Here is a 14,026-nt window from a genome sequence, read left to right as displayed (position 1 = left end):
GGAGGAAAACTTTAACTTTGGATGTCTGGGTTATACCTTTTTTGGATCAATTGTATCATACTAATATGCCAGTATATTTTTTTTGTTCATTTTATGCCGATATTTCTGTGAAACGTCTTTGATTAATACATTTTTTATTTTCTTAGGTATTTTAATAATTCATAGATTTTGGTATGTAAGTTTCGGAGAATATAATAAAATATGTTTAATACTTTTAACGGATTTATTGCTTTTTCAATACAATTAACTGAGCTACACATAACTACTTTTCGCAGCAAGTTTCAAAATTCTGAAAATCGAGCCTAAAACTGAATGACATTCTTTCATTAAGAACAAATATATTTTTTTAAGAACAAAAATCAATCCCTGATTGGTACTTATTCAGAAAGTGATTTTCACGGCCACTTGGGAAAATAATTTAAAACAAAATTTCACAATTGGGTGGTTTTATGCAGTTTGAGTTCTTAAAATGTCTTTCCAAATTAGCTTTCTGGGAAAGTTGCTTTAAGTAAATTTCCCACTTATACGGTTTTGTCATTGTGCAATCTCATATGTAATTTTATATAACTTAGCATATTTCTCTAGCGTGAACTTTTGTATGTATATCCAAAGAATATTTACGAGTAAACTGTTTTAAACAAATTTTACACTTGTAAGGTTTTTCCCCAGTGTGCACTCTCAAATGAGTTTTCAAATGCTGTGTCACAGAAAACTGCTTAAAGCAAATTTCACACTTGAAAAGGTTTTTCTCTAGTATGTGTTCTCAAATGTGCTTTCAAAGTATTTAATTCGCTAAACGGCTTAAAACAAATTTCACACTTATAAGGTTTTTGCCCAGTATGCACTCTCAAATGTTTTGTCAAAGCACTTGATTCTGTAAACTGTTTAAAGCAAACTTCACACTTATAAGGTTTTTCTCCAGTGTGAACCTTAATATGTCGGTGCAAAGAATTTTTATAAAGAAACAGCTTAAAACAAATTTCACACGTGTAATGTTTTTCTCTAGTGTGAACATTCGTATGGTTATCCAAAGAAATTTTATAAGTAAACAGCTTTAAACAAATTTCACACTTGTAAGGTTTTTCGCCAGTGTGCAATACCATATGCAATTTTAAATGTTTTGCTTGATTAAACGGTTTAAAACAAATTTCACACTTGTAAGGTTTTTCTCCAGTGTGCACTCTCAAATGTACTTTCAAATTATTTGCTTCCCTAAACTGCTTGAAACAGATTTCGCACTTGTAAGGTTTTTCCCCTGTGTGCAATCTCAAATGTCTTTTTAAACTAATCAACTGAGTAAACTGCTTTAAACAAATTTCACACTTGTAAGGTTTTTCTTCTGTGTGAATTATCATGTGTTTGCTTAATGAAGTCTTATGGGCAAGTTGCTTAAAACAAATTTTACAGGTTGTTGTTTTTTCTTCTACAGGTTGGCGCATATGTTTTTCTTTATCACATGAATGTACAAGTATTGTTTTCGTAGTTTCAGATGCGTTTTCCTCTCCAAGAAAGCCTAAAAAAAAACTAAAATATACATATTTTTCATTTCAGAAAAATCTAATGCAATAGTAAAGAACATGTTGACAAAATATCATCTTATGGCTGAAATACACTAAATTTGGCAGTCTAAATTTTAATATTTTCCAAATATTGTTAGGCATACGTCAAAGAGACTCACTGAGCCCGCTGCTGTTTAACCTCATCATGGATGAAATTATTTATAAAGTCAAAAACCTGAGTATAGAGTACATAATGGGTGAAGAAATTATCTGCTATGCAGATGATGCCATACTTATTGCAGAGAGTGAAGTTGACCTTCAGAGACTTTGATATCAATTTAATATAACAGCAAGAAAGTTCAACATGATAATCACAGTATATAGAGGTTCCACAGTAGAACCACTCTGCGAAAAATTGGAAGTAAAATTTTTCAACGCGCAGGGCGACTGCGCATTTTTCCTGGTCGCCCGAGAACCATTCTTCCATTGCTAGTCGAGTAGGAACGTACGGGTTAACAGTACCGTATTTTGCTTAATTAAATTGAGTTAGTTTTGTGAATAATTGTTAGTATTGTGAAGTTGAACATGAGTAAAATTCGAAGTGGTATTAGTCGGTGTTCAGCGAAAATGTGCACGAACAATTCAAAAAATTGTAACTAGTTTTTTCCGATTTTCCAAGGAAGCTGATAGGTACGTATATAATTTTGAATTTGCTTATTTAACCACCTTAACAGAATAGTATCATTATTATTGGAAATAGTAAAATGTTACGTAGTTTTTTAAATACTTAAGATACAAAAATTATGTTTACAAAGAGGAAATATTTTCTAAAGATTTTTTGATATATATTATATGTTTATATATACAGCGTGTCTACTTAAGTTGGAAACATATGGGAAACTTTTTTATTATTAATTTTACGAAAAAAAGTTATTCTTTATAAAAAGTTCTGCATGTCCCAAAACCTAAGATGCAATCATCAGATATCAAATTTTCTCAATATTATACGAGGTATGTCAAAAAATATGAATTTCGGTCAAGGGTAAAGTACCTTTATTTCTCTCAATATCGAAAATTCTTATGATAAAAAGTTGTTTGGAATCAAAAACTAAGATCAAATACGCAATTACATGCTTCTAATTGAAAAAAAAAAAAAATTTTTTCGCTCCATCTACAAAGACAATTCCCGCCGTCAAAAATCTTAGCGCCACTCCAAATAGTATTCGCGCTAATTCCCACTCCGCCACGTCATCGACAGCCACGTCAGTCACATCAGTCCACGGTATAAATGACCGCCCCAGCGTCAGCAACAACAGTATTGCAGTGAGTAGTGAGTGTAGTGTCTGGAGCCTCAGGAGACTGAGATCCCGGAAGCCCTGAAGATGACGTCAGAGAGGACGTCGAAAGCTCGGCCTAGAAACCAACGACGCGGTTCAACCCGGAATCCTGGTGAGTTTAATTTTAATATTAATTCTTTTGTTGATATTGATTTTAGCTTTAAGTTTCATCACATATATATATATATATATATATATATATATATATATATATATATATATATATATATATATATTCGGGTTCAAAACGTCGTCCGATGCCTGTTGCCAATATCTTCTATCATTGCAATTTTCATCTTCTAATCCTCGTACACTCATTGATCGTCTTACTCCTTGTATCCACGTTGTTCTTGGCCTTCTTCTTTTCCTGTTTTCTGTAGGTATCCATTTCATAATTTTCTTTAGAAGTCTCTCCTCCCCCATTCTCTGAACATGTCCGTACCACGTTAATTGTTTCTTCTCAACGCATCTATGACCGTTTCCTGTAAATTCATTCTTCGCTTTACTTACTCATTTCTAACCCGGTCAAATCTCGATGTTCTACTTGCTCTTCTTAGGGCGTCCATCTCGGTAGCTTCTATTTTACTTTTTTGGTGTTCCTTTACTCTCCATGTTTCGGATCCGTATACCAATGTGCTCTTAATCATGCTGTTGTATATTCTCATTTTTCTTTGTTTCCCTATCTTGGTACTCCACAAAACTCCGTTCAATGATTTAATTATATCTCTAATTATCGTTCTTTCTTTATTTACTCTGCTCTTAATTTCTGCGTCTTCCGTATCTTCTTTGCTGAAATTAATTCCCAAATACTTATATTTATCACAGCTAGTTATTTTCTGATTATATTGTCCAGTATCATATCAGTTGAATCTTCACTTAGGCATAAATATTGTGTTTTTTCTACATTCATCTGCATATTATATTATATATTTATGAAAGTTAATAATAGCCGGAAAATTTAGTGTTGTCTAAATAGTAAGTAAATTTAATTTATTTTCAGAGCACGAAATTGGGCAATGTTGTGCCAGAGAGAAGATTTGTTAAATAAAACAAACTTAAATTTGAACAGATTATGCAGTGTGCATTTTGAAAATACTATGTTTTCAAATAAAACTCGGAACAGGTTATGTAAAAACGCAGGACCACGTTTATTTCCTTCAATAGAAGACAGTCCAAACCAACATTCAAATGTTGATCAAGGTGAGTTTATATGTTTGAAAGCTGAAATTTCCATGTAAACCTAAGAATCTTCTGCTATTTATATTGTTGACGTACCAATTTGTTGCACTGTAGTATTGCAATAAATTATAGCTTGTTTAATATGTAAACAACTTTACTATTTGTTATTAAAAACATATCAAACTTATTTTGAAACTATTTCTTGTGTCATGTTACAGTTTATTAGTTTTTGGTGTCTTCTTCTTCTTCAGCCTGTGTTCGTCCACTGCTGGACATAGGCCTCTTCCATTTGCTTCCATCGATTTCTACTCTTGGCAATTCTCATCCACTGTTTGCCCGCGACTTGTTTGATATCATCTGCCCACCTCTTCTGCGGTCTGCCTACTAATCGCCTGTTCTCTCTTGGTCTCCAGTTTGTTAGTCTCTGTGTCCATTTTTTGGGATTATCTCGGGCAACATGTCCGACCCATTGCCACTTGAGCCTTGCTATACGTTCTGCGACATCAGTAATCTTTGTTCTTTCACGAATGTCGATATTTCGAATTTTGTCTCTCAAACTAATCCCTAGCATGGCCCTCTCCATCGCTCTTTGAGTTGTACTGAGCTGCTCTAAGGTTTTCTTTGTAAAGGCCATGGTCTCCAGTCCATATGTAGTTACAGGCAAGATACATTTGTCATAAACTCTACGTTTTAGACACATTGGTATATCTCTATTCTTCAAGATAAAGCTTAACTTGCCGAAAGCTACCCAAGACAATTGTATGCGTCTTTTTATTTCGGCTATTTGGTTTCTTTGCCAATTTTAATGGTATGTCCAAGATATATATTGTTATATTTCTATTTGATATGAAAATTAAATTTTGATAATTATAAACAGAATTCAATTTAATATAAAATATTTTCAATTTTCTCAACCACGGGCATATAAATTTAGAACAACCTGTATACAACAAATTGTTATATGTAATTTTAAGAAGTGATTAGAAGAAGCTTACGAAACTCGGGACAATGCGCCGAGAATAAACAAAGTGAATGGCGCGTACCGTTATCGTTGTTCGCGGAAGGTTCGATCATTAGCCTATGCTAAATAAGACTCAGTTGAAATACATAATAGGTCATTATCGTTGTTCGCGGAAGGTTCGATCATTAGCCTATGCTAAATAAGACTCAGTTGAAGTAGATAATAGGTCATTAAATTTTGTAAATAGTAGAAAGTAATTTTAGAATGGGAATTAACTATTTTTTTTGGAAATCCATTAAGCATATTTAGAAAGATTAAAAATTGGTTTTGAGGAATACTGCGAATGAGAGTTGGTGGTGGAAGGTTGATTTGTGAATCTGGAAGGGATATTTAGAAAGTAGGGGAATGAATGACAAATAGAGATCAGAATGTTTTGAGCTGTGGAGAAGTGAAGTCCAGTAGTAGACGGTAGTGTACGGAGAGTGAGAAAGCCGGTGTAGTTCCGTGAGTGTGGAGTATCTATCGTGGAACGAGAGGTAGGCCAGGTTGAGAGTAAAAGGACCTCCTTGAGCCAAGAGTGTCCCGGTAGCTGATTGCAGTTTCGAAAAAGGTAGAATACGGCATCACGACAGAAGCAGGAACGAGAGCTATACGAGCTAGTTTTCAAAGGAGAACATTACTGAAAGCCAGGACGAGGTTTTGATCGCAGCCAAGGATAGCAGGAAACGGGTCTTGTGTGAAGACATTCTCAGTTCACCAGAAAAAGGTCAGTCTCATTTGTTTGGACATGAATGTATGGGTTTTTCGTATTAAATACCACATCATAAATTGAAGAACATAATCAATAATATCAGAAAAGCTTCATCAAACTTAAATAGAATTGTTGCTAATAAATCCTAATAGTTAAATGTTAATAAAAACTTTCAATTGGAAACCAAAAGGAAATAAGATTCCCATTTGTAAATGTTATGTTTAAGAATAATAAGATCTAGCAAATATTAAGCAATGATTGCCATTTAAATAAAATAAACAATATTTTGATTATAATTGTAACCCATATGTGTGTATTATTTTACTCTTTTCTTTCCTATCCCGATTAGGAACCATTGAGAAATACTTGGAACCCACGAGAGTAAGTAATTAATTTTATAATTCGCCCTGAGATTGAAAACATATTGATATGTGATCTGGTAAATTAATTAGATTATTATTAATGCATTGATTAAATTAAATGACATAAGAATATTACCTCATATCAATAATCAAGATCACAACAACTGTCGTCCAACGTGGAGGGCATTGAAAAGTATTTCTAGTGGCAAATTTGAAGGATAGAAAGAGTAAAGCCGGTATTTGAAAATTTATATGCCTTTGGTAAAAAGTGAGATACTTACATTTGATGACATAAAATTTTAGATCTCTTTAGGTACAAATTTTACATAACTGATTTAATATTTTAATTTTACGATATTTACATTTGATATATTTATTGACAATTTATAATATTTGTGAGAAAAAGTCGTCTTGGTAACATACTAGTAAAATTTCATATTTGGCGGGGACAGTACTTCTTGAAAACAAATGTCTGTGACAAGAAGCCAAAGCAAAGACAATAAAAAACAAAAAGAACATTCAAATCAAGAGGAAAATTCAGACCAAGAAGATATTTTAGACACAACAATCATGGAAACAGGAAAAAAAGAATTGTCAGAATTAGAAAAGATATTACAACTTATGCAACTCCAGTCACAAAAAATGGATGAAGCAAAACGAACAATGGATAAAAATCAGGAAGAAACATCAAAGAAAATGGATGAATCACAAAAAAAAAATGGATGAATCACAACAAAAAATGGATCAAAAAATGGATGAAACACAACAAAAAATGGATGAAACACAACAAAAAATGGATGAAACACAACAAAAAGTGGATCAAAAAATGGATGAAACACAACAAAAATTGGATCAAAAAATGGATGAAACACAACAAAAAATGAAACAAGCAATAGAAGAGAACAACAAGAAAATGGAGGAACGCATAGGAAAGTATGAAAAGGAAGTAAAAGGATGTTTGACAATGATCAAGAACGATATGGGACAATAAGAGACAGAGATTAAAGAAATCAAAAGCAAAATAAAGGAAATAACGAATTGCCAGAAAAAGGAAATAGAAAATTTGGAAAATAAGTTGGAAAATGCTATTCAAGTAGACAGAGAAGAAGTGGAAAAAAGAATCACAGAAATAGAAAAACAAGCCACCGAAAACCGGACGCAACAAAATGTAGGAGAAAGAAGAGAAATGGTTATACATAGCACAGATGACGTGAAGATAAGGTTTGGCGGGGATGTAAGAAGATTACACCCAGTGCCGTTCATAAATAGCCTGAAAAAGAAAATACAACACATCGGAAATTTCGAAACAGCAAAAGAAACTATCAGAAACCATCTCAAATATGAAGCAAGCCTATGGTTCGATTGCAAAGAAGAAGAATTTGACAGTTGGCAACAATTTGAACAAAAATTTTTGAATTATTTCTGGGGAAAAGTCCAACAATTGGAAATTAACAAGGAATTGCAAAATGGGAAATACAATGATAGGATGGGTATATCAGAAAGGACATATGCATTACAAATTTACTATAACGCAAAACATTTACAATATAATTACTCATCGGAACAATTAGTCGAACTGATTGCAAGACATTTCGAAGAAACGCTGGAAGACAATATCACATTGCAAAACTACAAAGACATAGATAGTTTATGCCAATTCCTACAAATAAGAGAATCACGTTTAAAAGAAAGAAAATCAAGAAGGTCGCGAGAAGATTACAGGCCCCGAGAAACACAGGATTACAGAGATAGAAATCAAAATAGGAGGGACTATACAAGACGAGATTTTAATCCCAGAAGGGAAAACGAAAATAGAGACAACGGAAGAGGAAATTATGAACAAAGAAATAGGCAATGGAATGAGGACAGAAATCGAGAATACCAGAATAGAAACACCACACTCGCAAATCAAGAAAACAGAAATAATGGTAGACAAAATGAACAGGGATATCGAGAAAACCGAAACAGATCCGACAGACCAAGAGAAAATAGAAGAGAAGTAAATAATACCCAGACAGATGAATATGACGGAGAGAGACATTATGACGAAAATATAAACAACGATGAGCAACCGGCGTCTTTTCACGACGGCGCTCACTAAAAACCAAAAATCAAACAGGAATCTTTTGTAACCCCAAGGAGTTTATTAAATTGGCAGGAAACAACGACAAGAAAAATGGAGTTAATTTAAAATTTGTGGATGGATTTATCAACGAGAAACCAATTAAAATTATGATAGACACTGGATCTGAAATAACATTGGTCAACAGAAAACTAATAGAAGAAGTTAACTTAACAAATTTAATTTACAAAATACCTAGGGTAAATTTAGTGGGCGCAAACAAACGGACATTGGCAACTATAAATGAAGGCATACGAGTAATGGTACGACTGGGTAAGAAGATGTATGCACTACAATGTGTAATAATGCCAAACATGTCACATGACATGATAGTAGGAGTTGACGAATTGGCAGAAAAACATGTAGTGATAGATTTTAAAAATAATACGATGAATCTAACAGAAGAAAAAGAAGAACAGAACAAGGAACAGGAGAAACAAAATACGGACGAATCAGGTAAAGAACAAACAGTGGAAATGAATTTGGCAGCGAAGCAAGGACAAAGAAGAAAAAGGAGAAAAGGTAAGAAAAAGATAAAAGAAAATGAAACCTGTGGCTCCTCAAAAGAAGAGTTGAGCCCAGAAGAAGAAAAATTGAGAGTATCAAAAGCAAAAGAAAACTGGGATTCCTCAAAAGAAGAGATGAGCTCAGGAGAAGAAGAAATAAAGCTAACAAATGAAAGCGAAAAAGATATGATCAAAACAGTGGCATTTGAAGAGGAGGCATATGAAAACGAGGATGCAGAATACACGGTAAAAGTATGTGAAAAATCTGAGGAAAAAGACAGAAGATTGATATGGGAAAAAGGGAAAAACAACATAATAGCCGACACTCTAACACAGGATGAGGACACTGAAAATAAGGAAACAATTACTCTACAGGTGGGACTAATTAGAGTAATACAAGAAGAAGGGGTATAAGACGTAGATTAAAGTAAGGAAATATACAGGGAGTTGATTTTGCCTCGAGAAAATTTATTTAAAAATGCAGATAAATTTTATCGAATACAAGGCGGGGATTTGTTATATTTCTATTTGATATGAAAATTAAATTTTGATAATTATAAACAGAATTCAATTTAATATAAAATATTTTCAATTTTCTCAACCACGGGCATATAAATTTAGAACAACCTGTATACAACAAATTGTTATATGTAATTTTAAGAAGTGATTAGAAGAAGCTTACGAAACTCGGGACAATGCGCCGAGAATAAACAAAGTGAATGGCGCGTACCATTATCGTTGTTCGCGGAAGGTTCGATCATTAGCCTATGCTAAATAAGACTCAGTTGAAATACATAATAGGTCATTATCGTTGTTCGCGGAAGGTTCGATCATTAGCCTATGCTAAATAAGACTCAGTTGAAGTAGATAATAGGTCATTAAAGTTTGTAAATAGTAGAAAGTAATTTTAGAATGGGAATTAACTATTTTTTTTGGAAATCCATTAAGCATATTTAGAAAGATTAAAAATTGGTTTTGAGGAATACTGCGAATGAGAGTTGGTGGTGGAAGGTTGATTTGTGAATCTGGAAGGGATATTTAGAAAGTAGGGGAATGAATGACAAATAGAGATCAGAATGTTTTGAGCTGTGGAGAAGTGAAGTCCAGTAGTAGACGGTAGTGTACGGAGAGTGAGAAAGCCGGTGTAGTTCCGTGAGTGTGGAGTATCTATCGTGGAACGAGAGGTAGGCCAGGTTGAGAGTAAAAGAACCTCCTTGAGCCAAGAGTGTCCCGGTAGCTGATTGCAGTTTCGAAAAAGGTAGAATACAGCATCACGACAGAAGCAGGAACGAGAGCTATACGAGCTAGTTTTCAAAGGAGAACATTACTGAAAGCCAGGACGAGGTTTTGATCGCAGCCAAGGATAGCAGGAAACGGGTCTTGTGTGAAGACATTCTCAGTTCACCAGAAAAAGGTCAGTTCATTTGTTTGGACATGAATGTATGGGTTTTTCGTATTAAATACCACATCATAAATTGAAGAACATAATCAATAATATCAGAAAAGCTTCATCAAACTTAAATAGAATTGTTGCTAATAAATCCTAATAGTTAAATGTTAATAAAAACTTTCAATTGGAAACCAAAAGGAAATAAGATTCCCATTTGTAAATGTTATGTTTAAGAATAATAAGATCTAGCAAATATTAAGCAATGATTGCCATTTAAATAAAATAAACAATATTTTGATTATAATTGTAACCCATATGTGTGTATTATTTTACTCTTTTCTTTCCTATCCCGATTAGGAACCATTGAGAAATACTTGGAACCCACGAGAGTAAGTAATTAATTTTATAATTCGCCCTGAGATTGAAAACATATTGATATGTGATCTGGTAAATTAATTAGATTATTATTAATGCATTGATTAAATTAAATGACATATAAGAATATTACCTCATATCAATAATCAAGATCACAACAATATATATATATATATATATATATATATATATATATATATATATATATATATATATATATATATATATAGTGGTCTACATTTTCAAGACTGACGTTGTCAATAACAAGATTAGTTTGTACATTACTCATTATTTTTGTTTTCTGAAGATTCATTTTGAGACCTATTTTATTTGACTGTTGGTTTAGCTCCTTCATCATTTGCTCCAGTTCCTTGATATCTGTACTGAATAATACTATGTCGTCCGCAAACCTCAAATGACTCAAATGTACACCATCAATGTTTAGACCTTTTTCCTCCCAGTCGAGATGTTTGAATACATTTTCCAATGCTAAGGTAAAAAGTTTTGGTGAAATAGTATCACCTTGTCTAATACCTTTACCAAGGCGTATTTTTTCGGTTTTTTGGTCTTCATTGATTTTGATGTGGAATGTGGCCTGTTCATAAATGTTTTTAATGAGTGTAGTGTACCGTGAGTATATTCGAGCATCCCTGAGGGCTGACAAAAAGGACCAGGTTTCAATACTATCGAAAGCCTTGTGAAAGTCAATAAATGCCATATGTAAGGGTACATTATATTCTGTGGTTTTTTCTACCAGTGTTCTGACGGTTTGTAAGTGATCGTTAGTACCAAACCCTTTTCGAAATCCCGCCTGTTCAACCGGTTGATATAAATCAAGTTTTTGTGTTATGCGGTTGGTTATTATTCTTGTTAGCAATTTGTGTAAATTTGTGTAATAAACCACAACTTATGAAATTCAATATTATCAACATCAAAATCGGAATTGATTGTGTGACCACATTATTCCTTCATTCAACTCATTTTAAATCCCCTCGAAATTAAAGGTAACTTTTGATCTGGAAATACCAAGCTGCCCCTTGCAATCTATCTGCTCTATACAAAAAATTTAAGCGGAATTTTGACGTGGAAATACCACAGTATATAGAGGGAAATTGCCTCTATATACTGTGGAAATACCATATATTATCGAAATAAAAGACGGTATGCAACCTTCTAAAAAATTATAATCCATTTCCTGCTATTCTTTTTTCTATTTCTATTGTTGGAATACAAAGTTGTTGGATTTGCATTTGTTGAATATTTTTGATTTCAAAATAACAAAAGGCTTCCTTGTACTTTATAAAAATAATTCAGTTGGTAATAAAAAATTAAATGTTGTAAATTGTAGATACTTTATGTGCAATATGACACTTTCTTCATATAAGGCAACCTATAAACTTCTGTTGTAGATGGTGAAAACAGTTTTGATCCAGTAAATGAGGAAGATGAGGAACAACGGGAAGAATTAGCTACCGTACCGCTAGGTGGAGAGGACGACAGCGAAGTTGTTCTACAAAAAAATCAACAAACTCAAACTTTTTAAAGTGTATCGACCTATAGCCCTAAAAAAACAAGCCAAGAAAGACTATAAAGAAATTGCAAAACAAGAATTTTCAATTAACGTTGGACGAATTACAAACAAGCGTTACGACGCGGTAAATTTGAATTACTCCTCCTGGTTTAAAAACAGAGTATAGTAATGCCGTGAGAGCTTCGAGATTAACCTCCTTTTTATTTGACGTTTATATGACGTGTACAATATATTAAAAACCATTGAGATTTAAAACTTACGCAATACCGTTGATATTTTAAATACCGTTGAAATATAAACATTGAATTTTAATATTGTTTTTCATTTATTAAACCCTTTAGTTTTGTAATATTAACATTTAGTAAGAACATCTGGACAGTTAAAATATGTAATATGGGAAGCCGCATTTTTTATTTTAATAAATAATAGTAGTAGGCCCAGAAAGTTTTAGGACGGGTCTGTAAGGTTAACCAAAGGAGCGTGCGGCCTCCGCCCGCATCCACCACTAGTGAATTATCAATTTCGTACTTTGCCGTTATTACTTCCTGAGATCAAAGCGCCGACCGAGTGGCTTTACTGTGGAACCTCTATATACTGTGATGATAATATCACCAAATAAAACAAAAAGTATGGTAATCTCTAAGCTGGAAGTGGACAGCAAAATAATCCAGTAAGAAAGAAGTACCAGCTACCTGGGAGTGCTAATGCACAGTTATGGAGACAGAAGCGGAAGTTGCCCAACAAGTAAACAAAGCCAACAGAATAGCAGGATGTCTCAAACACACTATCTATTGCAACACACATCTACAGACAGAAACAAAGGCCAAGATCTGTAGAACAGTAGTCAGGCCAATTATGACTTACACTGCGGAACCTGACACCACAAGGACAAAAAGACAGATGAAAACGTGTGAAATGAAAATAGTCCGAGATATCACAGGAAAATCATTATGGGTTAGACAACGTAGCACAGACCTCAGGCAAAGCTGTAATATAGAGAATATAAATGACTGGATACTGAAAAGAAAAAAAGAATGGTATAGCCATATAAGCAGAATGGGAGAAGGAAGACTGGTAAAGATAGCATGAGATAGATCACCAAACGGCCGAAGGAGTATAGGAAGGCCAAGGAAGACCTGGATATCTGATGAGGAGGCATCCGAAGATGGAACAGGCGCGAGCCTATTAAGGAAACAGGAAGAAGAAGAAGAAAATATTGTTAGAGGTCCCGTCATTTGGGAAGGCACTAATTTGCATATTATTGTACTTGTATAGAAGCTAAATTTGGGAGTTCCTTCCTAAGCCATACCTTAGCATTAAATAATTTCAATACTAAGTAATAAAATTTCAATGTCAGTAACCAATCGCTAATTTAAAGACGGTTCATATACCATTTTTAGATGCGCCATAATATGCAAATAATGGCACCTCTACATTGTTCTGTGGAAGTGTAATGATAAGTGGATGGTCCTCTACACCATAAATAGAAGGACAACAGACTTAATACCCCCAAGGATTCTAAACTGCAGTCTAAACTTCTCTGAAGGAGAATTCATTTGAGAGATTTATTGAAACAAATTTAAAAAATTTTGTTATAATCAATAAATTAATTTATTATAACAAAACAAAAGCAACTTTGACATTTAATAATGCGTTAGTTAGATGGCTCTACTCGAGTTACTTGGGAACAAAAACAGTGAAGAAAATTGCTCCATGGGAAGGCGAAAAAATGCATTTTTTTAACATATACCGATTTTGAACTTTGAGATTACATTTTCTCCAACCTAATTTTTGATTGGAATTTTGCTATTTTTGGCAATTTTCACTCGTAATATCGATAGTTTTTATTATAATAATATATTTATGTTATAAGTATTTAAAAGATATGAAAATTGGTGTGGAGAAAGACGACCGTAATAAAAAGGTGATGGTTCAAAAATTATGATCATATTGTTTATATCTTTGCCGTAAATGTCGGTCAACTTTGACCGGTTGTATCTCAGGAACCACTCA

The 14,026-nt window shown here is 33.4% G+C and overlaps 2 protein-coding genes across 2 annotated transcripts in view; one reads left to right on the top strand and one right to left on the bottom strand.

Moving 5' to 3' along the window:
• Positions 1–204: 204 nt before the first annotated feature.
• LOC114332976 (zinc finger protein 239-like) overlaps positions 205–14,026 on the bottom strand; it is a 61,782-nt gene continuing 47,960 nt past the window's right edge. The window contains exon 4 of the mRNA XM_050650201.1: positions 205–1,513. Coding sequence (XP_050506158.1) covers positions 729–1,513 — 785 coding nt within the window. The 3' untranslated portion in view covers positions 205–728. The remainder of the gene's footprint in view (positions 1,514–14,026) is intronic.
• Positions 3,097–12,276, top strand: LOC114332977 (uncharacterized). The gene is made up of 2 exons (XM_028282782.2): positions 3,097–4,036; positions 11,892–12,276. The coding sequence occupies exons 1-2, from the start codon at positions 3,853–3,855 to the stop codon at positions 12,023–12,025; spliced, it is 318 nt and encodes a 105-aa protein (XP_028138583.2). The 5' UTR covers positions 3,097–3,852; the 3' UTR covers positions 12,026–12,276.

The sequence above is a fragment of the Diabrotica virgifera genome, chromosome 5, assembly GCF_917563875.1.
Source record: "Diabrotica virgifera virgifera chromosome 5, PGI_DIABVI_V3a".
NCBI classification, from domain to species: Eukaryota; Metazoa; Arthropoda; class Insecta; order Coleoptera; family Chrysomelidae; genus Diabrotica; species Diabrotica virgifera.
This window is presented reverse-complemented; position numbering and strand designations above follow the sequence as displayed.